Source organism: Larus michahellis, chromosome 26, assembly GCF_964199755.1.
Source record: "Larus michahellis chromosome 26, bLarMic1.1, whole genome shotgun sequence".
In the NCBI taxonomy this organism is placed as follows: domain Eukaryota; kingdom Metazoa; phylum Chordata; class Aves; order Charadriiformes; family Laridae; genus Larus; species Larus michahellis.
The window spans coordinates 2,833,797-2,856,081 of record NC_133921.1 but is presented as its reverse complement, the minus strand read 5'-3'; the positions used below and the strand labels follow the sequence as shown (position 1 = coordinate 2,856,081).

The following is a 22,285-nucleotide window of genomic DNA, read 5'->3' as shown; positions in this document are numbered from 1 at the left end:
ACGGGGCGGCGCGGCGGGAGCAGGAGGGGGCGTGTCCAGGGCGCTGTGCGCCCCGCCCCTTCCGCCACGTGACTCCCGTCACCCCCCGCGCCGGGCGTTCCAAAATGGCGGCGCCCAGGGCGCTGTCGGCGGCGCGGCGGGCGGCGAGACGGGGGGGCTGGCGGGCGGCGGGGGGCGGGACCGGCACCGGCCCCGGGCCCGCGGCGTGTCCGGGGCGGAGCCGCCTGTACGAGCACGTGCGGGAGGGGCGGAGCGCGCGGCCGCGGCTGGACGTGGCGGCGCTGAGCGAGGCCGAGCTGGAGCGGCGGCGGGGGCCGCTGCGGGGCGGTGACCTGCGGCAGATCGTGAGCGGGGCGGGGCCTATGCCGGGTGGGCGGGGCCAAGGGGAGGAGGGCGGTGCCTAAGGAAGGGGGCGGGGTCACGGGGGTGGGCGGGCCCACAAGGGGTAAGGGGCGTGACCACGGGAGGGGGCGGGGATAAAGCAAGGAGGCGGAGCCTCGGAGCTGACAGCGAACCCGGGGATTGGCTGAGGGGGCCGGGGTCTGCTGGGGTGGGTGGGCGTGGTCGGATGGGCTGGGGGAAAGGGGGCGTGGCTTGTCAGAGGTGGGCGGGGCTTCGCGGGGGGTGGGCGGGTTTTGCCTGACCCAGGGAGGGGCTTGTTTGGGGTGGGCGGGGCTTGTAGGCGGGAGGGGGCGTGGCCACGCCGGCAGCCACGCCCCCCCCCAGGTGCAGACCTGGACCCGGCTGGGGGAGGTGCGGGCCACCATCGCCCGCCTGGAGGCCGAGAAGGGGCAAGTGGCCCAGGGTGTGCGGACCCTGCTGGTGAGACACCCCCCCGGGTCATCCCCCCAGGGACCCCCTGCCACCCCCTCGGGGTCCCCGCGGCCCCCCCACTCACCCCCTCGCCCTTGTTCCCCGCAGGCAGCCCACAACAAGGAGACGGCGGAGGCGGTAGGGACCCCGGGGGGAGGTGGGGGGTGGCGGGGAGGGACGTGTGGGGGGGTGTGTGTGTCCCCCGCCACCCCCCGCAGTGTCCCCAGCCCCCTGTCACCGTAGCTCCCCGCCTACGCGGCGCTGCGGGCCCGCGGCCGCCGGATCCGGGAGGAGCTGCAGGCGCTGCTGGCCGAGGAGGCCGAGCTGGACGAGCGCTTCTACCTCAAGGCCCTGCAGCTGCCCAACCGCACCCACCCCGAGGCGGTGAGTGTGTGTGTGTGTGGGGGGGAGCGACACACACAGCATGGGGCGGGGGGGGGTGTCACGGTGTCCCCTCACGCCCTTCCCCCCCCCCGACACCCCCCTCTTCCCCCAGCCCGTCGGGGACGAGAGCCAGGCCCGTGTGCTGGAGGTGGTGGGAGAGAAGCCAGGTATTTGGGGGGGGGGGGCGTGCCTCAGTTTCCCTGTGGGGATCTGGGGAGGGGGTTCCCTGGGGCTGGGAGAGCCTCAAAGAGAGGGGGGGAGGAGGAGGAGGAGGAGGAAGGTTCCTCCAAGGGACGGGGATTTTGGAGGGAGTGAGGAGGATACCCTGAGGGAAGGGAGGAAGGCTCTAGAGGGGGCAAGAAGAGGGTTCTCGGGGCGGGGAAGGCTTTGGAGGGGAAGAGGAGGGTCTGTGGGGTGAGGAAGGCTCGGGCGGGGGGGAAGAGGAGGCTCCCTGGGTGTGAGGAAGGCTTTGGGGGGAAAGATTAGGTTCCCAGAGTGACAGAGAGGAGGGTCCCTGGGGAGAATGTGGCTTTGGGGAGGAAGATTAGGGTGCCTGGAGGGAGGAAGAGGAGGGTCCCTGAGGCGGAGGAAGGCTTTGGGGGGGAAGAGGAGGGTCCCCAGGACGAGGAAGACCCCTGGGGCGAGGAAGGCTCCTCTCCCGTCTGTCCCCGCAGCCTTTGACTTCAAGCCGAAGGGACACCTGGAGCTGGGCGAGGGGCTGGACATCATCCGCCAGCGGTGAGCGCCCGCGGGGGACGGGGGGGGACGGGACGGGGATGGGGACACCCGGGCGTCACGCGTGTGCGTGTCCCGTGACACACGCGTGTGTGTGGTGCCGCAGGCGGCTGTCGCACATCTCGGGGCACCGCTCCTACTACCTGTGCGGGGCCGGCGCGCTGCTGCAGCACGCGCTCGTGCGCTTCACCATGGCCAAGCTGCTGCCCAAGGTACGGTGGGGGGTGGCTGGGGGGGGAGACAGGAGGGTCTGGGGGGGTCGTGGGGGGGGTCCAGGAGGGTCTTGGGGGGGTCCCGAGGGGACAGGAGGGTCTGGGGGGGTTCTGGGAGGGGACAGGAGGGTCCTGGGTGGGGGCAGGAGGGTCTGGGGGGGTTTCTCAGGGGACCGGGGGGGGTCCTGAGGGGTCTTAGGAGGGCTCTGGGGGGGTCAGGAGTGTCTCCTGGGGGGGCAGGAGGGTCTGGGGGGGGTTCTGGGAGTGGACAGAAGGGCCCTGGGGGGGTCCTGTGGGGGCCCAGGAGGGTCTGAGTGGGGTTCCTGGGGTCTGGGGGGGTCCAGGAGGGTCTTGGGGGTGGTTCTGAGGGGTCTTAGGAGGGCTCCGGGGGGGTCAGGAGTGTCTCCTGGGGGGGCAGGAGGGTCTGGGGGGGGTTCTGGGAGTGGACAGAAGGGCCCTGGGGGGGTCCTGTGGGGGCCCAGGAGCGTCTGAGTGGGGTTCCTGGGGTCTGGGGGGGTCCAGGAGGGTCTAGGGAGGTTCTCAGGGAACCTGGGGGGGTTCAGGGGGGTCAGGGGGGGTCCAGGAGTGTCTTGGGGGTGGTTCTGAGGGGTCTTAGGAGGGCTCCGGGGGGGTCAGGAGTGTCTCCTGGGGGTCAGGAGGGTCTGGGGGCGGTTCTGGGAGTGAACAGAAGGGCCCTGGAGGGGTCCAGGAGGGTCTGAGTGGGGTTCCTGGGGTCTGGGGGAGGTCCTGGGGGGGTCCAGGAGGTTCTCAGGGAACCTGGGGGGGTTCATGGGGGTCGGGGGGGTCCAGGAGTGTCTCCTGGGGGGTTCCTGGGGGGGGCAGGAGGGTCTGGGGGCGGTTCTGGGAGTGAACAGAAGGGCCCTGGGGGGGTCCAGGAGGGTCTGAGTGGGGTTCCTGGGGTCTGGGGGGGGGGGGGGGTCCAGGAGGTTCTCAGGGAACCTGGGGGGGCTCATGGGGGTCGGGGGGGTCCAGGAGTGTCTCCTGGGGGGTTCCTGGGGGGGCAGGAGGGTCTGGGGGCCGTTCTGGGAGTGAACAGAAGGGCCCTGGGGGGGTCCAGGAGGGTCTGAGTGGGGTTCCTGGGGTCTGGGGGGGGGGTCCAGGAGGTTCTCAGGGAACCTGGGGGGGTTCATGGGGGGTCCAGGAGTGTCTTGGGGGGGGTCCTGAGGGGTCTTAGGAGGGCTCTGGTGGGGTGGGGGTCAGGAAGGTCTGGGGGGGGTTCCCGGGGGGGTCCAGAGGTTTCCAGAAGGGTCTGGGGGGGTACTAGGAGGGCCAGGGGGCTCCCCTGCCCCCCCCCCCCCCCCCGACACCCCTTTTCCTCCAGGGCTTCCTGCCCATGACGGTCCCCGACCTGCTGCGAGGCGCCGTCTTCGTGAGTGCCACCCCCCGTCCCCGCGTCCCCCCCCCCCCGGGATGGCTCTGTGACCCCCCCGGGATGGCGCTGTGACACCCGCCCCCCCCCCCCCCCCCCCCCGGCAGGAGGGCTGCGGGATGCAGCCCAACGCCACCCCCTCGCCCGTCTACAACATCGACCCCTCGCGCTTCGAGGACCTGTGCCTGGCCGGCACCGCGGAGGTGGGCATCGCAGGTGAGGGGCAACGGGGCCAAACGGGGGGGGAAACGGGGCCTGGGCAATCGAGGGGGGCGGGAGGGGGCTCCAGGAGCCCCGCTGTGCGCCCCCCCCCCCCCCCCAGCCCATCCCTGTGCCCCAGGGTACTTCATGGACCATGCCGTGCGGCTGCAGGATCTGCCCATCAGGTAATGGGGGGCCGAGGAAGGCTTGGGGCGGGGGGGGCGCGGGAAGAGGAGGGTCCTGGGGTGAGGAAGGCCCCTAGAGTGAAGAAGAGGAGGGTCCCAGGGATGAGGAAGGCTTTGGGGGGGAAGAGGAGGGTCCCAGGGATGAGGAAGGCTTTGGGGGGGAAGAGGAGGGCCCCAGGGATGAGGAAGGCTTTGGGGGGGGAAGAGGAGGGTCCCTGGGGCGAGGAAGGCTCTGTGGGGGAAGAGGAGGGGACGGAGGCTCCTTGGGGACCCCCCAGCAGGGGGGACCCGGGCATCCGGGGGGGTCCTCACCCCTTTTTACCACACCCCCCCCCCCTAAACCCCCCGCAAGGGTCGTCAGCTGCAGCACCTGCTACCGGCCCGAGACCGACACGGGGCGGGAGCCCTGGGGGCTCTACCGCGTCCACCAGTTCACCAAGGTACTGGGGCAACTGGGCCGGGGCGGGGGGTGGGGGGGACACACAGGATGGAGGGGGGGGGGACGACGGACACAGGATGGGGGGGGGGGACACACAAGCCTGTCCCCGCAGGTGGAGATGTTCGGGGTGACGGCGGCGGAGCGGGGCACGGAGAGCGAGGAGCTGCTGGGGGAGTTCCTGGCCCTGCAGAAGGAAATATTCTCAGCGCTGGGGCTGCATTACCGGTCAGTATTGGCGGGGGGGGGGGGGGGGGGCCTCCCAGTGTGTGTCGTGTCCCCCCCCCCAGCCCCGGGGGGTGTCCCCTCCCCGTGGTGACACAGCCCCCCCCCCCCCCCGCAATCCCGCTCCCCGCAGCGTCCTGGACATGCCCACGCAGGAGCTGGGGCTCCCCGCGTACCGCAAGTTCGACGTGGAAGCCTGGATGCCCGGCCGGGGCAAATACGGGGAGGTGAGGGCAATGGCGGGGGCGGGGGGGGGGCACATCACCTGGGGGGGGGGCAAATTGCCTGGGGAGGGGAGAAACCTCCTGGGGGAGGGGGACAAACGCCCCAGGGAGGGGGTAAATGTCGCAAGGATGGGGCAAATCTCCCGAGGAGGGGGAGCAAATGCCCTGGGGAGGGGGGTAAATCTACCGGGGGGGGGGGGGCAAATACCCCCCAAGGTGGCAGCAAATCTCCCAGGGAGGGCGGGGGGGGGCAAATGCCCCAGGAGGGGGGGGAAATTCCCCCAGGGAAGGGAGAATAATGCCAGGGGATGGGGGCAGATCTCCTGGGGAGGGGGGCAAATGCCCCAGTTGGGGGGCGGGGGGGGGGGGGGGGCAAATCCTCCAGTTGGGGGGGGGTAAATGCCCTGGGGAGGGGGGTGGAATCCCAAGGGAGGGGGCAAACGACCCAGGGAAGGGATCACACACCCTCCCCCCCCAGTTTGGGGTCTGCTGAGGAACTGGAGGGGGAACTCCCCCTGTTGTGGAGGGGGGGGTCCCTGGAGTGGATGCCGGGGGTGGGGGGGTCCCCAAATGCCTACGAACTCCCTTTTTGTCCCCCCCCCCCCCCCCCCCCAAGATCTCCAGCGCCTCCAACTGCACCGACTACCAGAGCCGGCGCCTGAACATCATGTACAGCGACGGGGGCGGGCGCCTGCGCCACGCGCACACGGTGGGTGCTGGGGCGGGGGGCGAGAGGGTCCCCCCCCACCACCCCAGGGGGGGTCCCCGAGCCCCTCCGCCCCCCACTAACCCCCCCCTCCCCGTCCCCCCACCAGGTGAACGGCACCGCCTGCGCCGTCTCCCGCATGCTCATCGCTCTGCTGGAGTGCAACCAGCTGCCGGTGGGTGCCGGGGGGGGGGGGGAGGGATATTGGGGGGCATCCCAGGGTGCTGGGGGGCAAGGGGTTCACCCTGCCCTTTCCCCCCCCCGCCCCAGGATGGCCGTGTCCGCGTCCCCCCCGTCCTGCAGCCCCTCGTGGGCCAGGAGGTGCTGGCCCGGCCGCCGGCCCCGCTGCTGCGCTACATCGGCCCCAACCAGCCCGGGGGGGGGCAGGAGGTGGCCTGAGCCGGGGGATGGGGACACGCCGGTGGCCCCCCCCACCCCGTGACGCGCCACGAGCCTGCGGGGACACCCCAAGGTGGCCCCCCTGTGTCCCCCACGGGAGCACCGGGAGATGGGGACACCTCGGCGGCGGAGGAAGGAAGATGGATGTCCCCGAGGACGGGGGCACGGACACGGGACACACGGACACGGGACACACGGACACGGGACACACGGACACGGGACGCGCGTCTGAGAACACCCGTTAACGAGCCCCCGCGTTAACGAGCCCCCCTACAATAAACGCCGCCTTTAAACGCCAAGGGCCGCAGCCCGCGGGCGCACGCGCGCTCCCCTTATGCTCTCGCACACGCGTGTGCGGTTTACACACGCGTGTTCTCTGTGCACCGGGTCCCGCACACGCGTGTGCGCTCTGTGCGCTTCCACACACACGCGTGTGCTCTGTGCGTGCTCTCGCACACGCATGGGCTCCGTGCGCGCTCACACACGCGTGTGTGCGGGCTCCGTGCGCGCTCTCGCACACGCGTGTGCGCACCCCGTCACAGCCCGCATCAGCGCAGCACCCAGGGGAGAAACTGGGAGGCACTGGGGGACACTGGGATGCCAGGGCGGGGGCAGGGGGGGGGTTATGGGGACAGAGGGACCTGGGGGGGGGCGGGTGACCGCCCCCCCACCCCCCCCCACCCCCCGGCTCTGGGAGGAAGAGGAGGAGGAGGGGGGGCTGCGCCGTGGCCCAACGCCGCTTTATTTTACAACAACCCATAGAAATTCTCTACGCTACGACCGGGAGCTCGGGGGGGGGGGGGGGGGGGGGGGGGGGGAGGGGGCGGGGGGAGAGGGTTTTTTGGCTGGGGGGGGGAAGGTGGGGGGAAGCAGGGGCTCTCCCAAAGTCCAGCCAACGGCAGCGGGAGCCCCCGGATAAATAGGGGGAGACGTGGGGGCGGGAAGGGGGGGGGCGGCAGGGGCCCCGTCAGTCCAGGCAGCGCCCGCTGTTGATGACGATGTCGTCGTATTCCTCCTGGGGGGGTGGGGGGGGGGAACAGACACACAGAATTTTGGGGGTGGGGGGGGGGCTGGCAGGAGTGGAGCAAGCCCCGCCCCCCCCCCCCTCGATTTTTTGGGGAGGGGTTCAAGAGGAGGGATGAGCGCCCCCTAAATTTCGGGGGGGGGGGGGGGGGGGGGGGTTGCGCTTCCAGGAGTGGGGTGAGCCCCCCCTCAGTTTTAGGGGGCTGCTGGGAGCGGGGTGAGCCCTTCCCCACCCCCCCCACCCTTCAATTTTGGGAGTGGGACAAAGCCCCCCCCCTCAATTTTGGGGGGCTGCGGGGAGCGGGGTGAGCCCCCCTCGATCTGGGGAGCAGGGTGAGTCCCCTCAATTTTGGGGGGGGGGGGGGGGGGGGGGCTGCAAGAACCGGGCGAACCCTCCTCAATTTCAGAATTGGGGGGGGCTGCCAGGCAATTTTGGGAGCCAGGCGAGGGTCCCCCCACCTGCCCCCCCCCTTAATTCTGGGGGGCGCTACCGGGAGCGGGGCATAAAAGGGGGTTTTTGGGGTGGGGGACGACAACACAGGACACACACTCACGTCGCTGTCGTCAGCCGGGCTCTCGTCGGGGCTGTCGTCGTCCTCGTCCTCGTGGCCGGGGGGGGCGTCGGGGGCCCCGAAGCGGCGCAGGAGGGGGGGCAGGCGGGGGTCGGGGCGGTGGCGGGCGCTGTAGAGGGGGGTGTACCCCACGTACATGCGGGCGGCCGGGTCGGCCCCCGCCCGCAGCAAAGCCTCCGCCACCTCGGGGCTCTGCGCCTCCACCGCCAGGTGCAGGGGGCTGCGGCCGCAGCTGGGCTCCTGCGGGGGGTGGGACGACACACACGATGTGGGGGGGGGGGGGGGGAGGTCAAGGGGTGCGGGGGACCCCCCTGTGTCGTCGTCCGTCCCCCCCCCCGCGGTGGCACTCACCGGTTTGTTGAGGTCGGCGCCGGCGCTGAGCAGCAGCTCCACCAGCTCCAGGTCTTTGCGCAGGACGGCGATGTGCAGGGGGGTGTAACCTGATGGCGACAGCGGGGTGGGGGGGGTCACTGTGGGGCGTTCCCCCCGCCCCCAGCCCCACGGCGTCCCCCCACCCTCCGCCATGTCCCCTCCCTCTCCGCCATGGCCCCCCCCCGCAAGCCCAGCATATCCCTCACATGCCACAGCGTGTGTGTGTGTGTGTCCCCCCGATACCACAGTGTGTCCCCCCCCCCCCAAAGCCTGGACACATCCCCCCCACGCCACAGTGCGTTCCCCCCACCCCGTGCCCAGACACATCCCCCCCCACGCCACAACGTGTGTGTCCCCCTCCCCTGCCATGCCTCCCCCCTCTCAGCTCCACAGCGTCGTTCCCCCCCCCACAACCACGGTGCTCCCCCCGCCCTCCCCCATGTCCCCGCGGTGTCCCCCCCCATGTCACGGCATCCCCCGCCCTCTCTCATGCCACGTCCCCCCACCCTCTGCCGTGTCCCCCCTTTGTCGCAGTGAGTGTCGTCGTCGTCCCCCCCCCACGGCTCCCCCCCCACAGCTCCCCCCTCACCGTCGTAGTTGACGCTGTCGAGCTGGGCACGCTCCTCCGGGTGGCGGGGGGCCGGGGGGGTGCCCAGGAGGTGGCGGGCGCACCCCCGTCGCCCCTCCCGGCAGGCGAGGTGCAGCGCCGTGTGCCCCCCCCGCTCCTGCAGCCCCAGCCCCGCGCCCGCCGCGCGCAGCTTCCGCACGAAGCCCGACAGCCCCAGGATGACGGCGATGTGCAGGGCCGTCTGTGGGGACAGGGACCCCTCAGCGGGGGTGCGGGGAGACCCCCAGCCCCCCCCCCCCCGCCCCGTGTGTCATCCCCCCCCCCCCCAGTTTACCTGCCCCAGGTCGTTCTGCAGGTCCAGGTACTCGGTGCCGGCCGTGTACTGCAGGATGGAGTCCAGGAACGGCTCGTGCTCGTGGATCACGGCCAAGTGCAAGGCCCTGGGGTGGGGGGGGGGTGGAACAGAGCGTTACGGGGAGGGGGGGGGGGTCCCGCCGCCCCCCCAACTCCCCCCGCAGGGGCTGCCCCTCCCTGGGGTCCTGTGCGGGGTAAGGAAGGGACACGGGGGGTGCAGAAGGGGACACAGAGAGGGGTAATAAGACACGGGGGGGTAAAAAGGGGGTGAGGCAGGGGGGGTAAAAAGGGGGCGGGGGGGGTAAAAAGGGGGCGAGGGAGGGGGGGTAAAAAGGGGGCGAGGGAGGGGGGGTAAAAAGGGGGCGAGGGAGGGGGGGTAAAAAGGGGCGAGGGAGGGGGGGTGGTAAAAAGGGGGCGGGGGGGGTAAAAAGGGGGCGAGGGAGGGGGGGGTAAAAAGGGGGCGAGGGAGGGGGGGGTAAAAAGGGGGCGAGGGGGGGGGTAAAAAGGGGGCGGGGGGGGGTAAAAAGGGGACAAGGGGGGGGGGGTAAAAAGGGACAAGGGGGGGGGGTAAAAAGGGACAAGGCGACACACACTGTCAGCGCCCCCCACCGCCGGACAACCCCCCGCGGAGTTTCCCCCCTCGCCCCCCCCGCCCGCAGGACACGGGAGTCGTTCCCCACCCCCCGGAGGGGGTATCCCGTGCCCGCCCCCCCACTCACGTGTCGCCGTCCTCGGTGAGGAAGCCCAGGACGTGCCGCAGCCAGGCCGCGGGGTCCACGGCCGCCGCCACCTCCTCCCGCTCCTCCTCGGGGGACTCAGCCAGGCGAACGGCGCCTACAGCCGCCGTGACGGGCCCCAGGGCCGGGCCGGGGCTGGCGGGCCCGGGGCTGGCGGGCAGCGGGCCCAGCTGCCCCTCGCCTAGCGAGCCCAGGCCGCTGTCGCACCACTCATCGCCCTCCGGCCGCTTCGCCTCACCGGGGGACGGCGCCGCCGCCGCCGCCTCCGCGGCCGCCATGCCCGGGCTGGGCCGCGCTTCAGGCCCGCGCCGCCATTGGGGCCGCCACGGCCGCCGCCGTCCCGGGAAATCCCCGCCGGGCCCGGCGATGGCGGCCGCGAGGGGCCTGCCGGGACCCGTAGTCCTCTCACTACTTCCGGGGCACGCCGGGGAAGCGGCCAATCGGCACCGCCCCCCGCGGGGTGCGCCGGGAGGTGTGGCCGCGGCGGTGCGGGACGGCTGCGCTGTGTGTGCCGGGAGGCGCGGCGCTCTCGGCCAATCAATCAGCGCCGCCCCGCGGGGCACGCCGGGAGGCGTGGCGGAGCTGGCAGCCAATCAGCGCCGGCCGCGGGGCACGCCGGGAGGTGTGGCCTGGGCAGCGGCCGGCGCCCATGGCGGAGCCGGACGGTAACGGGGGGCGGCGGGGACGGTAACGGGGGGCGGCGGGATCCCCCGGGGCTGCCGCCGCTGATTCCCCCCTCCCGGCTTCTCCCGCAGCTCCCGGTGACCGCGGCGACGAGGCCGAGCGGGACGAGGAGTCGCCGGTGAGTGCCCGCCGGTGCGCGTCCCCTCCCGGTACCGGTGACTAGGCCGCACCGGGGGTGGGAGCCGGCCGCCGTCACCCGCTGATCCTTCTCCTCCCCGCTCCGGTTTCCTGCAGGTCTCCGACACCGAGCTCGGTGCTTCGTGCGACCCTGAAAGTAGGTGTTTGTGTGCGTGTGGGGGGCCGTTACCGGGCGGGGGGTCCCGTTACCGGGCTGTCGGGGTGGGTGGTCCCAGTGCCTGACCGTGTCCCGTCCCCCCTTCTCCGGTGCAGTGGAGCTGCTGCGGAGCCTCCTGTCGCGGACGCTGGGGCTGGGGGAGAGAAACCGGAGAAGGTGCTGGACGAGCTGACGCTGGAGGGAGTGAGCCGGTTCCTGCGCAGCGAGAGATGTACGGGGAGGGGGGGGGGGGGTTACCGGGCCGGTTAACGGGGGGTAGTGGGAGGGGAGGGGGGTTAATGGGGGGTTAACGGAGGCGGGGGATAACGGGGAGGGCGGGGGAGGTAACAGGGAGTGTGGGAAATAACACGGATGATGGAAATAACAGGGGAAGGGGTTAACAGCGGGGGGGTTAATGGGGAGAGGGGGGGTGTTAACGGGAGGGGAGGGGGGATTAACGGGAGTGGGGGGTTAACGGGAGCCGGAGGGGGTTTGAGGTGCCCCCCCTCACTCCCCGATCCCCCCCCTAGGTAAGAACGTGGTGTGCATGGTGGGTGCCGGCATCTCCACCTGTGAGTACGCTTCGGGGGGGGGTTATCGGTAGCGGGAGGGAGGGCACTGGGGGGTGCCGGTAACCGGGGAGGGGGGGGACACACGGAACACACCTGAAGACACACACCCCCCCCCCCCGTGCCCCCCCCGCAGCCGCGGGGATCCCCGATTTCCGCTCGCCCGGCACCGGCCTCTACGCCAACCTACAGAGCTATGACCTGCCCTACCCCGAGGCCATTTTCGAGATCAGCTTCTTCAAGGTAACTGCCCCCCCCCCCCCCCCCCCAAATTGCCATTCTGGGGGGGTCCCAGTTCTCACGGAGAGGCCCCGAGCCCCCCCACCCCCTGAGAGCCCCCGCTTTCCCCGCAGCAAAACCCTGAGCCGTTCTTCGCCTTGGCCCGCGAGCTCTACCCGGGGCAGTTCAAGGTAAAACATCCCCTCCCCCCCCCCCCCCCCCCCGCCAAAAAAAAAAAGCCCCCTCCGGGGTTGCCCCCCAAGTCCGACCTTCCTTTAACTGTGTGTGTCCCCCCCCCCAGCCCACAGTGTGTCACTACTTCATACGCCTGCTGCAGGAGAAGGGGCTGCTGCTGCGCTGCTACACCCAGGTAGGGCCCCCCCGGGGTTTGTTGGGGGGGGGTTTATGGGGGGTGTCAGGGTTTTGGGGGGTGCTGACCCCCCCCCCCCCCCCCGCCCCCTTCCCCCAGAACATCGACACGCTGGAGCGGGTGGCGGGGCTGGACCCCGAGCTGCTGGTGGAGGCTCATGGCACCTTCTACACCTCCCACTGCCTGCGGCCCTCCTGCCGCCAGCCCTACGGCCTGGCCTGGATGAAGGGTAAGGGGCGGGGGGGGCAATGAGGGGGGGCACAGGGGATGAGGGACCCCCCCGGGCGCTGCTGGGGGCTGGGGGGGGTGGCCTGTCCCCGGGCTGGGCGAGGGCATGGCTCCAGGGGGGCTCTGTCCTGCAGGAGCCTCTTCTCCCCTCTCTGTGTCCCCCCCCGCCGCAGTGTCCCCTCTCTCTGTCCCCCCCCCCGGCATCCTCTCTCTGTGCCCCCCCCATGTCCCTGTGTGTGTCCCCCGAACTGTCCCCTCCCCGTCTCTTGCAGAACGGATTTTCTCCTCCCTGGTCCCCAAGTGCGAGAAGTGCCAGAGCGTGGTGAAACCTGGTGAGGCGGGGGGGAGAAACTCGGGGGGGGGGGCAGGGGGGGCCATTTCCCCCTCCCTGCCCTGCGTGGGGCCCCCCCTCCGCCCCTCCACTCATCCCCTGCCCACGCCCCCCCAGATATTGTGTTTTTCGGGGAGAACCTGCCTTCGCGCTTCTACACCCTCATGAAATCAGTGAGTGGGTTTTGGGCGGGGGGGGGGGGACCCTGCAGCGCCCCCCTCCCCCTCCCCCGCCCCAGATCCAAGAGGGGGTTTGGGGAGTGGGGGGAACACCCCACAGTGACGTGACCCCCCTCCCTACAGGACTTCCAGAAGGTCGATCTGCTCCTCATCATGGGCACTTCGCTGCAGGTCCAGCCCTTCGCCTCCCTTGTTGGCAGGTCGGACCCCCCAGGACCCCCCCTCAAACCCCCCCAGAGCCCCCCCACTCCCCACCGTCCCCCGTGACCATCCACTCCTCTCCCCCCAACACAGGGTCCCTACCAACACCCCCCGGCTCCTCATCAACAAGGAGAAGACGGGGCAGGTGAGGGCATTGGGGGGTATTTTGGGGAGGGGGCAAAAGGGTTTGGGGGGCACTGGGGGGGCAGGTGGGTGTTGCTGCCCCCCCCCCATCACCCTCATTTGCTTCCACCCCAGAGTGACCCCTTCATGTCCCTCATGGGCTTTGGCTGCGGCATGGACTTCGATTCCGACAAGGCTTACAGGTATGGGGGGGTTTGGGGGGGTCTGTGGGGGGCAAGTCTGTGGGGGGCAACGGGGGGGCTGGGGTGAACTGGGTGAGGGTTTGGGGGGCTGTTGGGGGCTTAGGGGGGGAATGTGTTGGATATGGGGGGGGAAATGGGGGCTTTTGAGGGGGCTGCAGGGGGTTTGAGGGGGGGGGTGGGGGTCTGGGGTGGCACCAGAGGGGTCTGTGTGGGGTCTGGGGAGCTGTCAGGGCGTGGGGGGCATTGGGGGGCAATGAGGGGGTTGAGGGGGCTGCGGCGGGTTTGGGGGGGACAATGGGGGGCACGGGAGGATTTGGGGGGGATGGGGGGGGCGCTGGGGAGGTTTTAAGGGGGCCTGTGGGTGTTTGGGGGGGGGACTGGGGGGCCAGTACCCCCAGGTCTGTATACCCCAGGGGGGTGCTGGGGGGCCGGGGAACCCCCCAGGTGGTTTTGGGGTCCCCCGCCATGTGTCCCCCTGTCCCTGCAGGGACGTGGCCTGGCTGGGGGAGTGTGACGCCGGCTGCCTGGCGCTGGCTGAGCTGCTGGGCTGGAAGGTACCTTCCCCCCCGCCCCCCCCCAGCAATTTGGGGGGGGGGTCCCTGTGCCCTCCTCACCCCCTCTGTCCCCCCAAAATACCCCCCCCCCCGGCTCAGTGTCTGCATTCCTGTCCCCGCAGAAGGAGCTGGAGAGCTGGTGAGGAGGGAGCACGCTGCCATCGAGGCCAAGGCTGCCGGGGGGGCGAGGGCAAGGCCGGGGGGGGCACTGGGGAGAGCCCGGGGGAGCGAGGCGGAGAGCCGGGCGGGCAAGGAGGAGAGCCGGGGAGCTGGCCGGGACCCCCCGCCATAGCGCGGGGGAAAAAAAGGACATAAATGGCCGCCGAGGCAGGTTATCGGCATCGTCTGGTTTGTTCTGGGGGGGGAACTGGGTGCGGGGAGGGGGGGCAGTTACCGGGGCTAGGAATGAGGGGGTACTGGTGGGGGGGCTAGTTACTGGGGGGATACTGGGGACAGGAAGGAGGGGGTACTGGGAGGGGGCTCCTGGTTACTGGGGGGCACCGGGGCAAAGAATGAGGGGGTACCCCGGTTACTGGGGGGTACTGGGAGGGGGCCGCCGGTTACTGGGGGGTACTGGTGCGTGTGGGGTGGATGGGGCTGGGAACTGGTGGCACTGGGATACTGGGAGGTGCTGGGACCGGCCCCGCCGGCAGCGCACACCCTGGGGGGGGGGTGTTTCCCCCTACCCCTCCCCCGCGTCGCCATGGAAACCGCGACCCCCCCACCCCCCCCCCCCCGTTTTTACAGCCTCCTCCCGGTATTTGTGTAATAAAGCGCTTTATTTCTGACACCTGGCTGGGCCCTGTCTGGTTCTGGGGGGTGGGTCCTGCCCAGTTTAGGGGGGGCCCTAACCCGGTTTGGGGGGTCCAGGCCCAGTTTTGGCGGGTCCGTGCCCCGTTTGGGGGGGTCCTTACCCGGTTTTGGGCGTCCCTACCCGATTCTGGGGGTCCCGGCCCGGTTCGGGGGGTCCGTACCCGGTTTGGGGTCCCGTCCGGGCTCTCGGGGGTCCCTACCTGAGGGGACGCGGTGGGAGGGGCCAGCGCCAAGGGGCGCGGGCCAATCCGAAGTGAAGGCTGAGGGGAGTGGCCAATCAGAGCGCGGGGCGGGGTTGATAGGCCGGAGGGTTAGCCAATGGGTGGGGCGCTGCTCTGGCGGGAGAGGATGAAGAAAGTTGCAAGGGGCATAAGAGAAGCCAATCAGAGCCCAGTGTGGTTGATTGGCGTTATATTTGACCAATGGTCTGACGGGCCACGGCCGAAAGGCCCTATGGAGCATCCGGAGAGGCGGTAGACGAAGGCGGAGCCTGAGTGCAGGGCCATGAAGAAGGGCGGGGAGCCGCGCAGACAGGCAGCCGCTCCACCCAACCAGCTCGGTGGGCGGGCGGACGGACGCGGACTGCGGCCAATGGCAGGCGGGGGCGCCTCTGACGGCCAGCAGCGCGGGCGAATGGGCGAGGGGCCGGCGGGCCGGCGGGCCCAATGGCGGCGGAGGGCGGGGACGCCGGCGAGGGGAGCAATGGGCTGTGAGCCCCGCCTTGAGTGGCGGGGGGCGGGCCAATAGGGGCGTGGCGGAGGCGGCGCGGCGGAGTGAGGCGCCATGTCCGCGGCGGCGGTGGCGGGGCCCGCAGAGCGCGGAGGGCAGCGGCCGCGGGGGCGAGATGGGGAAGATGGCGGCGGGCGGCGGCGGTGGGGGCGGCTCGGGCCGTTACTATGGCGGGGGCGGCGAGGGCGGCCGCGCTCCCAAGCGCCAGAAGACGGAGAACGCCGGAGCCGCCGCCGCACGGGCCTGGCGGGCCGGGGGGGGCCGGTGGTGGGCCCGGCGCTGCCGGAGCGGTGAGAAGGGTCGGGGAGGGGAGGGCAGGTGTGTGGGGGGATATTTAGCGAGGGGGGTGCGCACGGTGGAGCCTGAGTGGGGCGAGCTGGGACCAGGAGGCGGCCTGAGGGGATGGGGAGGGGGGGAGCAGGACAAGGCCTGGGGGACAGGATGGGGCCTGGCAGGGTTGGATGGGCAGGAGGGGCCCTTGAGGGGCAGGAAGGGGCTTGGTGGGGCCAGGATGGGGCCTGGCAGGGTTGGATGGGGCTGGAGGAGCAGGAGGGGGGGGCAGAAGGGGGCCGGGGGACCGGGACGAGGGCTGAGGGGGACAGGATGGGGCCTGGCGGGCTGGGTGGGGCAGGAGGGGCCTGGGGGGAGGCCAGGGCGAGGCCAGAGGGGGGCAGGAGGGGGCCTGGCAGGGTTGGATAGGCTGGAGGGGCAGGAAGGGGTGGGGGGGATGGGGAGAAGGGGCCTGGGGGGGCAAAACATACCCCTTGGCGGGGGTGTAAAGAGGGGCAGGCTGGGCCTGAGAGGGCTGGAAATGGGCAGGGTAGGTCTGGGGGGTCAGGAGAGGGTGTGGGGAGGGGGTTAGGACTGCTTGGAGGAGCATGGGGTAGGCTGAGGTCTCGGGGGGGCGGGGGTCTGGAGGAGGGGGACAGGGTAGGTCTGGGGGGTTAGGAGAGGGCGTGGGAGCAATCGGGGCTGCTTGGAGGGGACGTGGGATAGCCTGAGGCCTCAGGGGGCTGTGGGGGGACAGGATCTGGCTTGGCGTGGTCGGGTCACGGCTGTTGGGGGGACAGGGCTGGACCCTGACGGTCTGCAGAGGGTCTGGGGCAGGCCTGGGGGAGGCTGGGCTGTGCCAGGTCTTTGCCCGGTGCTGGAGCTCTTTAGTCACATCAAGTTCAAAACCGCTCCCTCCCTTAACGGCCCAGACAGGACCCTCGAGGGTGAGGGCGGGCTGCGATTCCCAGGGTGGGGGTTTTCTTTTTGGTAGCACCCCAAACATGCGTGATTTTTGGGGGGAATAAGCGCCGTACTGAACCCGCATCCTTCCCTCCCGCCAGGAGAACTACGACGACCCCCACAAGACGCCCGCCTCCCCAGTGGTCCACATCCGCGGGCTGATCGACGGCGTCGTGGAGGCCGATCTCGTGGAGGCCCTGCAGGAGTTTGGCCCTATCAGGTGAGGGCACGCGCATGGTGGCAGCAATGGCACCAGCGTGGTGGCCATGGCACCGCCACGGCGTGGGTCTGACCCCGGCCTTCGCTGTCCCAGCTACGTGGTGGTGATGCCCAAGAAGAGACAAGCCCTGGTGGAGTTTGAGGACATTCTCGGCGCCTGCAACGCTGTTAATTACGCAGCTGACAACCAGATCTACATCGCTGGGCACCCAGCCTTCGTCAACTACTCCACCAGCCAGAAGATATCCCGCCCCGGGGACACAGACGATTCCAGGGGCGTCAACAACGTCCTGCTCTTCACCATCCTCAACCCCATCTACTCCATCACGACGGTGGGTGATGCGCCGGGGGAAGCCGAGGGGTTTGGGAATGTGGAGCCAGGCACACGGATCTCTCCCAGCCCTGGTTTTTGGGGGGGATTTGGGGATTCTGGGGGCCACCCGGTGTCTCAGCCGTGTCCTTACTGGTTCTCGCCTCTCCTGGCCCGCAGGACGTGCTCTACACCATCTGCAACCCCTGTGGCCCCGTGCAGAGGATCGTTATCTTCAGGAAAAACGGTGTCCAGGCCATGGTGGAATATCCTTCCGGGACTGCCTCTCTTGTGTTTTTTGGTTTAGCTCTGCCTCGGCCGTGTCCTGGTTGGCTATGGGGAGGGAACTGAGGGTTTCCCAACTCGGGGAGCGACGTGTGGTGGGGTCCCTCCTCCCAGACACCGAAACCCACCCTAAAAACCCTTTTAATTTCCATAAACGTCCTTAACAGCCGCCAACGTTCGACTCGGTGCAGAGCGCCCAGCGAGCGAAGGCGTCCCTCAACGGGGCCGACATTTACTCCGGGTGCTGCACGCTGAAGATCGAATACGCCAAGGTAAATGTCCCTGCTGGTGGCTCGCGTCCCTCGCTGGGGTGACGCCGCCGAGGTTTGACTCTTCTCGGTGGTATTTCTCCCAGCCCACGCGCCTGAACGTCTTCAAGAATGACCAGGACACCTGGGACTACACCAACCCCAACCTCAGCGGACAAGGTAATCTCCGATGAAGCGCTTTGTACCCTACGTGCGCGGTCGGGCGCAGCACTCTCGTTCCGACCCGCGATATGTAATGCCATTCGCCTGCCCCTGTCTTCAGCTGGGGCTGGACGGGGAGAGGGGCTGGGGGTGTGCGGGGCGGGGGGGAAGCGAAATGAGGTGAAAAAGCGAGCGGCGATGGCCGGGGGGGGTCTCTCTCGGCGGCGTGTTCTGCGCAATTCTTGTTGGGGAGGATCGGTGGCAGGCGTGGGAAGTGAGGGGGAGTCTCTGCACCAGCGATACGCGATTGTTTTTTGGTGTTTTTTTTTTTTTTATATATATTTCATGAGTTTCTGGTGGTTTGTTGTTTGGAGGGGCGGGGGCGGGGGGGGGGCGGGAAAGTGCCATTGTTTTCTGGTGTCTGCCCCGCTGCTGGCTCTTTGCGTGCCTCGTCTTCCCAACTGGATTTACCAAAATGGGGCTGTGTCACCCTCATGGAGCCGAGGAAGCGCCCTTGGCCTGGCTGGGGGGTGTCCCTAAAACCGGAGGGGAGAGACGCCAGCTCCCTTGAGCTTGAGATGGCGGGGGCAGGGGGGGAAAAGCCAACCCCCCGCAAACCCTGCGGACGTCTCCCACTCCCAGCTGGATGCCGGGGCGGCCGTCGATGGCCTCCGTGTCGGGCTGCGCAGGCTCAGCCCCGCACGAGGAGCTTCGGCGACGCTCGTTTTGGGGTGTTTGAAGTACAAACGCTTCATGGTTTAAAGCCGGGGTGTCGGCGCCTGGGGGCGATGGGGTGGGTGTGGGGTGGGGGGAGTGTCGGGGATGGGGTTTTGCGGGGAGGGGGTGGGATTGTCTGGGGGGAGCCGCCGAGGCGCCGGACACCCCGGCTTTTCAGAGTTTTTCGGAGGCAAGCGATGGCATTACATGAGGCAGCCGGGGCAGAGCTCCGCGTCCGGGGACAGGGACGCGGGGAGGGGGAAACGGGCAGGGGAAAAGGCGTCGGGGGGAGCGGGGAGGGTTGTGGGGGGGGTTGGGGAGGGAGGCGGGGCGGTGGGAGGGGGGGGGGGGGTTGCGGTAACGTGGCCTTTCCCAGCTCCGAGCAGTCATTTGCACATAACCCCGGGGACCGTACTACAGCGGACGTCCCGAATGGGCCGTGAAACCTGCCTCCGCACACTCCTCACACCACACAGTGTAGAAAACCTTTACTGGAGAAAACACGCAGCATCCAGAAAACCAAGCAGCAGCTTGAGCTCATTACAGCAAGGACACAACACCGTGGCCCAAGGACTATCTGCAGCACAGAGAGAGAGAGAGAGAGAGAAAGAGGCGCAGCATTGCCACAGCAGACACGTACCTTTACTTTTACCAAAAGCAGACCAAACCGAACCCACGAATGTACACAGAACTAGAAAAACACAGCCCAGAGGGTCCTCAAAACAAGGCCAGCAGCGCTCTTACCGGAGACCGGAGTAGATCTGAGGCCCTCCAAGACCTTAGGATTGCTCTCGGCAGCACGGTTTGGTTTGGGAGGGCAGTTCCTTTGCTTTAACGCTGTTTCTCCTGCAGTCCTCGGCTGCCACCATATCAGCGCCAAGCGGAGAAAACCCAAAAAAAAACCAAACAAACAAAACCAAACAAAAAAAAAAAAACCAAACCAAAACACCAAACCAAAACCACAAACCAAACCAGAATCAAACCAAAAAAAAACCAAACAAAAAACCAAACCAAAGCAAACAAAAAGAGGCAAACCAAACACCAAACCCAGGAACACAAAGCGGCCCGCGGGGGTCTCTAGGAGGCCCGTAGCCGGGGCTGTGGGGGTCTGGCCGAGGCACATTCCCAGTACAGAGGAGACACGCACACGGAGCCAGGAGCACCCTTCTCTTACAGCACACCACAGCGCGAAACACCGAGCGACACTCATTTATCACCCCTTTATGTCCTCCCTCGGGGTACCTTCTGAGGACAAAACAGCTGTGAGACGTTATATATTTTTTTTTTCTGGAAAAAAAAAAAAAATAGCACTTTTTTTTTAATTATTTTTTTTTTTAAAGAAAAGTTGTAAGCGGTTTTTGTGCCTTTGACCTGTGTTTATGACTCTGAAACCATGTGATGCAGGGTCGCAGTGTATGTTTGATGGGACGCCATCTTTCAGAACTGTGCTAACTCACTCTTGAAGCGTCCAATGGTAAGAGAAATAACCGAAATTCTTATATGGCAAAAAAAAAAAAAAAAAAAAAAAGGACATTTGTACTTTGTACTCCCTGCTGTAAGTAGCCCCTTTACGATCTTTGTAACCGACTCGGAATAAACCTGTACGAAACCCGGTGGTGTCGAGGGAAGGGCAGAGCGGCTGTATGGGGACCCGGGCGTGTTTTTGATGCCTTGTTACGTGACGGCTCGTTTGAACCTGTTCCTGCTGTTGCTTCGCTGCCTGTACCAGTCCCGCTCCCTCTCCCGGTTGGGCGGGGCGGGGAGATGTCTTGCCACTTTTAGTATTATTTCATTTACATTTTTAGTTTTCCTTTCTGTACATCAGTTATTTTTTATTTTTTTTTTTTTAGTTTTATGATTTATTTTATATATATATATTATATATATATTTTTTTTTTATGGTGGTGTAGAAGCTAGCAGCATCCCGGAGGACGGGGGCACGGAGTGGGGCGCTCCCCTCGCCGTACCCCCCTCCTAGTCAGCTTAGGTGGGGCTGGTCCCTGGGGGGTTTTGGGGGGGGGAGGGGGGTAGGACCCCGCGATCGGCCCCCCCCCCCCTCGCTCCGGCCGGGGCTCTCCGTCCCCGGAGACGCGGGGGGTCCCGGTTGGGAGCGGGGCGCAGGGGTTCAGAGCCAATTTCCCTCCCCCCTGTCACCCTCCGGGGGTAACTGGGGGGTCCCCAAAGCCTCCCCTGGGGGCTGAGATGAGGCATCAGGGACTGGAGGGGCCCCTGGCGCCCTGGGGAGTGGTGTGCCCCCCCCCCCCCACCATTGAGACCCCCCCTAATCTCTCCTTCCACCCGCAGGAGACCCGGGAGGGAACCCCAACAAGCGGCAGCGGCAGCCCCCGCTCCTGGGAGACCACCCTGCGGAGTACGGTAAGGCTCGGGGGGCGGGGGGGGGGGCACACGATGCCGGGGGGGGGTCTCCAACCCTCTCCCTGCCCAGGAGGACCCCATGGCGGCTACCACGGGCACTACCACGATGAGGGCTACGGCCCCCCGCCGCCCCACTACGAAGGGAGAAGGATGGGTCCCCCGGTGGGGGGACACCGGCGGGGTCCCAGCCGGTACGGCCCCCAGTACGGGCACCCCCCGCCCCCCCCGCCGCCCCCGGAGTACGGCCCCCACGCCGACAGCCCCGTTCTCATGGTCTACGGCTTGGACCAGTCCAAGATGAACTGCGACCGTGTCTTCAACATCTTCTGCCTCTACGGGAACGTGGAGAAGGTACGCGGGGAGGGGGGGGGATTTGGGGCAGGAAAACGGGGGATTTGGGGTAGGGAAGCAGAGGGATTTGAGGCACAGAGGGGTAGATTTTTGGGCAGGGAAGAGGGGATTTTGGGCAGGGAAAGGGGGGATTTTGGGCACGGAAGGGAGATTTGTGGGCATGGAGAGGTGGATTTTGGGCAGGGAAGGGGATTTTGGGCACAGAAGAGAGATTTTTGGGCAGGGAGCGGGGTCTCCAACGGGAGACCCATTGGGTCTCCACTGCTCCTCCAGGTGAAGAGGGAATTTTGGACACAAAGGGGTGGATTTTGGGGCAGGGAAGAGGGGATTTTGGGCAGGGAGGGGTGGATTTTGGGCAGGGAAAGGGGGGATTTTGGGCACAGAAGGGAGATTTGTGGGCACGGAGAAGGGGATTTTGGGCACAGAAGAGAGATTTTTGGGCAGGGAGCAGAGTCTCCAATGGGTCTCCGCTGCTCCTCCAAGTGAAGAGGGAATTTTGGACACAAAGGGGTGGATTTTGAGGCAGGGAAGGGGGGATTTTGGGCACGGAGGGTTGGGTTTTGGACAGGGAAAGGGGGGATTTTGGGCACAGAAGGGAGACTTGTGGGCATGGAGAAGGGGATTTTGGGCACAGAAGAGAGATTTTTGGGCAGGGAGCAGAGTCTCCAATGGGTCTCCGCTGCTCCTCCAGGTGAAGAGGGAATTTTGGACACAAAGGGGTGGATTTTGGGGCAGGGAAGGGGGGATTTTGGGCACGGAGGGGTGGGTTTTGTGCCTGGAGGCGGGAATTTTGGGTAGGGAGCGGGGTCTCCAAGGGTTCCCCGCCGCCCCTCCAGGTGAAGTTCATGAAGAGCAAGCCAGGCGCCGCCATGGTGGAGATGGCCGACGGCTACGCCGTGGACCGGGCCATCACCCACCTCAACAACAACTTCATGTTCGGTCAGAAACTCAACGTCTGGTAGGTCTGGGGCAGCGGGGGGCGGCCCTCCCCACCCCACCTTGCCCCCCGCCCGCCCCACTGAGCGCCCCACACCTGCCCCGCAGCGTCTCCAAGCAGCAGGCCATCATGCCCGGGCAGTCCTACGGGCTGGAGGACGGATCCTGTAGCTACAAGGACTTCAGCGGCTCCCGCAACAACCGCTTCTCCACCCCCGAGCAGGCGGCCAAGAACCGCATCCAGCACCCCAGCAACGTCCTCCACTTCTTCAACGCCCCCCTGGAGGTGACCGAGGACAACTTCTACGAGGTACGGGAGGGCACCCACCTCCCCTTCGCGTCCTCCTCCTCCCGGCTCCCTTTGCCTTCTCCCTTTCCTCCCTCTCGCTGCCTCCTTTGCCGCCTTCTCCTTTTCCTCCTCGCCGGTTCCTTTTC

General features: G+C 68.0%; 4 protein-coding genes across 5 annotated transcripts in view; 3 read left to right on the top strand and 1 right to left on the bottom strand.

Moving 5' to 3' along the window:
* Positions 1-86: 86 nt before the first annotated feature.
* On the top strand, positions 87-6,209 carry SARS2 (seryl-tRNA synthetase 2, mitochondrial). 2 transcript variants are annotated; one of them, XM_074567253.1, is made up of 16 exons: positions 87-344; positions 727-822; positions 922-951; positions 1,057-1,197; positions 1,310-1,364; positions 1,872-1,935; positions 2,039-2,144; positions 3,487-3,534; positions 3,642-3,750; positions 3,875-3,920; positions 4,273-4,360; positions 4,472-4,584; positions 4,715-4,808; positions 5,422-5,514; positions 5,621-5,686; positions 5,782-6,209. In XM_074567253.1, exons 1-16 carry the CDS (start codon positions 105-107, stop codon positions 5,908-5,910), a joined length of 1,518 nt encoding a protein of 505 aa, XP_074423354.1. In that variant the 5' UTR covers positions 87-104; the 3' UTR covers positions 5,911-6,209. The 2 variants fall into 2 exon arrangements, with proteins under 2 accessions (XP_074423354.1, XP_074423353.1); XM_074567252.1 differs by having other exon boundaries at positions 96-344; positions 3,907-3,920.
* Positions 6,210-6,728: 519 nt separating this feature from the next.
* On the bottom strand, positions 6,729-9,958 carry NFKBIB (NFKB inhibitor beta). Its single transcript, XM_074567346.1, has 6 exons — positions 9,519-9,958; positions 8,780-8,885; positions 8,467-8,686; positions 7,857-7,945; positions 7,488-7,745; positions 6,729-6,925 (listed from the first exon to the last, which is right to left on the bottom strand). The coding sequence occupies exons 1-6, from the start codon at positions 9,812-9,814 to the stop codon at positions 6,878-6,880; spliced, it is 1,017 nt and encodes a 338-aa protein (XP_074423447.1). The 5' UTR covers positions 9,815-9,958; the 3' UTR covers positions 6,729-6,877.
* Positions 9,959-10,126: 168 nt separating this feature from the next.
* On the top strand, positions 10,127-13,781 carry SIRT2 (sirtuin 2). The gene is given in 18 exon segments (XM_074567345.1): positions 10,127-10,201; positions 10,292-10,338; positions 10,455-10,494; positions 10,611-10,663; positions 10,666-10,726; positions 11,025-11,066; positions 11,200-11,306; positions 11,417-11,473; positions 11,584-11,652; positions 11,752-11,881; positions 12,153-12,212; positions 12,329-12,384; positions 12,514-12,590; positions 12,685-12,736; positions 12,850-12,917; positions 13,405-13,471; positions 13,594-13,603; positions 13,606-13,781. Coding segments are annotated over 18 exon segments (1,170 nt in total). The 5' UTR covers positions 10,127-10,185; the 3' UTR covers positions 13,764-13,781.
* An 821-nt stretch (positions 13,782-14,602) lies between these two features.
* Positions 14,603-22,285, top strand: part of HNRNPL (heterogeneous nuclear ribonucleoprotein L) — an 8,013-nt gene continuing 330 nt past the window's right edge. Inside the window, 12 exon segments of the mRNA XM_074567243.1 lie at positions 14,603-14,757; positions 14,840-15,236; positions 15,238-15,303; positions 16,348-16,466; positions 16,560-16,797; positions 16,956-17,041; positions 17,236-17,332; positions 17,416-17,488; positions 20,492-20,563; positions 20,634-20,914; positions 21,751-21,872; positions 21,959-22,275. Coding sequence (XP_074423344.1) covers positions 14,603-14,757; positions 14,840-15,236; positions 15,238-15,303; positions 16,348-16,466; positions 16,560-16,797; positions 16,956-17,041; positions 17,236-17,332; positions 17,416-17,488; positions 20,492-20,563; positions 20,634-20,914; positions 21,751-21,872; positions 21,959-22,275 — 2,023 coding nt within the window.

Excerpts from the sequence above, each read along its gene's own strand:
- SARS2 (XM_074567252.1), top strand. The coding sequence starts at position 105 with ATGGCGGCGCCCAGGGCGCTGTCGGCGGCGCGGCGGGCGGCGAGACGG. Across the intron at positions 1,365-1,871 it reads GGTGGTGGGAGAGAAGCCAG|CCTTTGACTTCAAGCCGAAG; the intron begins GTATTTGGGGGG and ends CTGTCCCCGCAG. Across the intron at positions 4,809-5,421 it reads GCCGGGGCAAATACGGGGAG|ATCTCCAGCGCCTCCAACTG; the intron begins GTGAGGGCAATG and ends CCCCCCCCCAAG.
- NFKBIB (XM_074567346.1), bottom strand. The coding sequence starts at position 9,814 with ATGGCGGCCGCGGAGGCGGCGGCGGCGGCGCCGTCCCCCGGTGAGGCG. Across the intron at positions 7,746-7,856 it reads GCGCCGACCTCAACAAACCG|GAGCCCAGCTGCGGCCGCAG; the intron begins GTGAGTGCCACC and ends CACCCCCCGCAG. Across the intron at positions 6,926-7,487 it reads GCCCGGCTGACGACAGCGAC|GAGGAATACGACGACATCGT; the intron begins GTGAGTGTGTGT and ends CCACCCCCCCAG.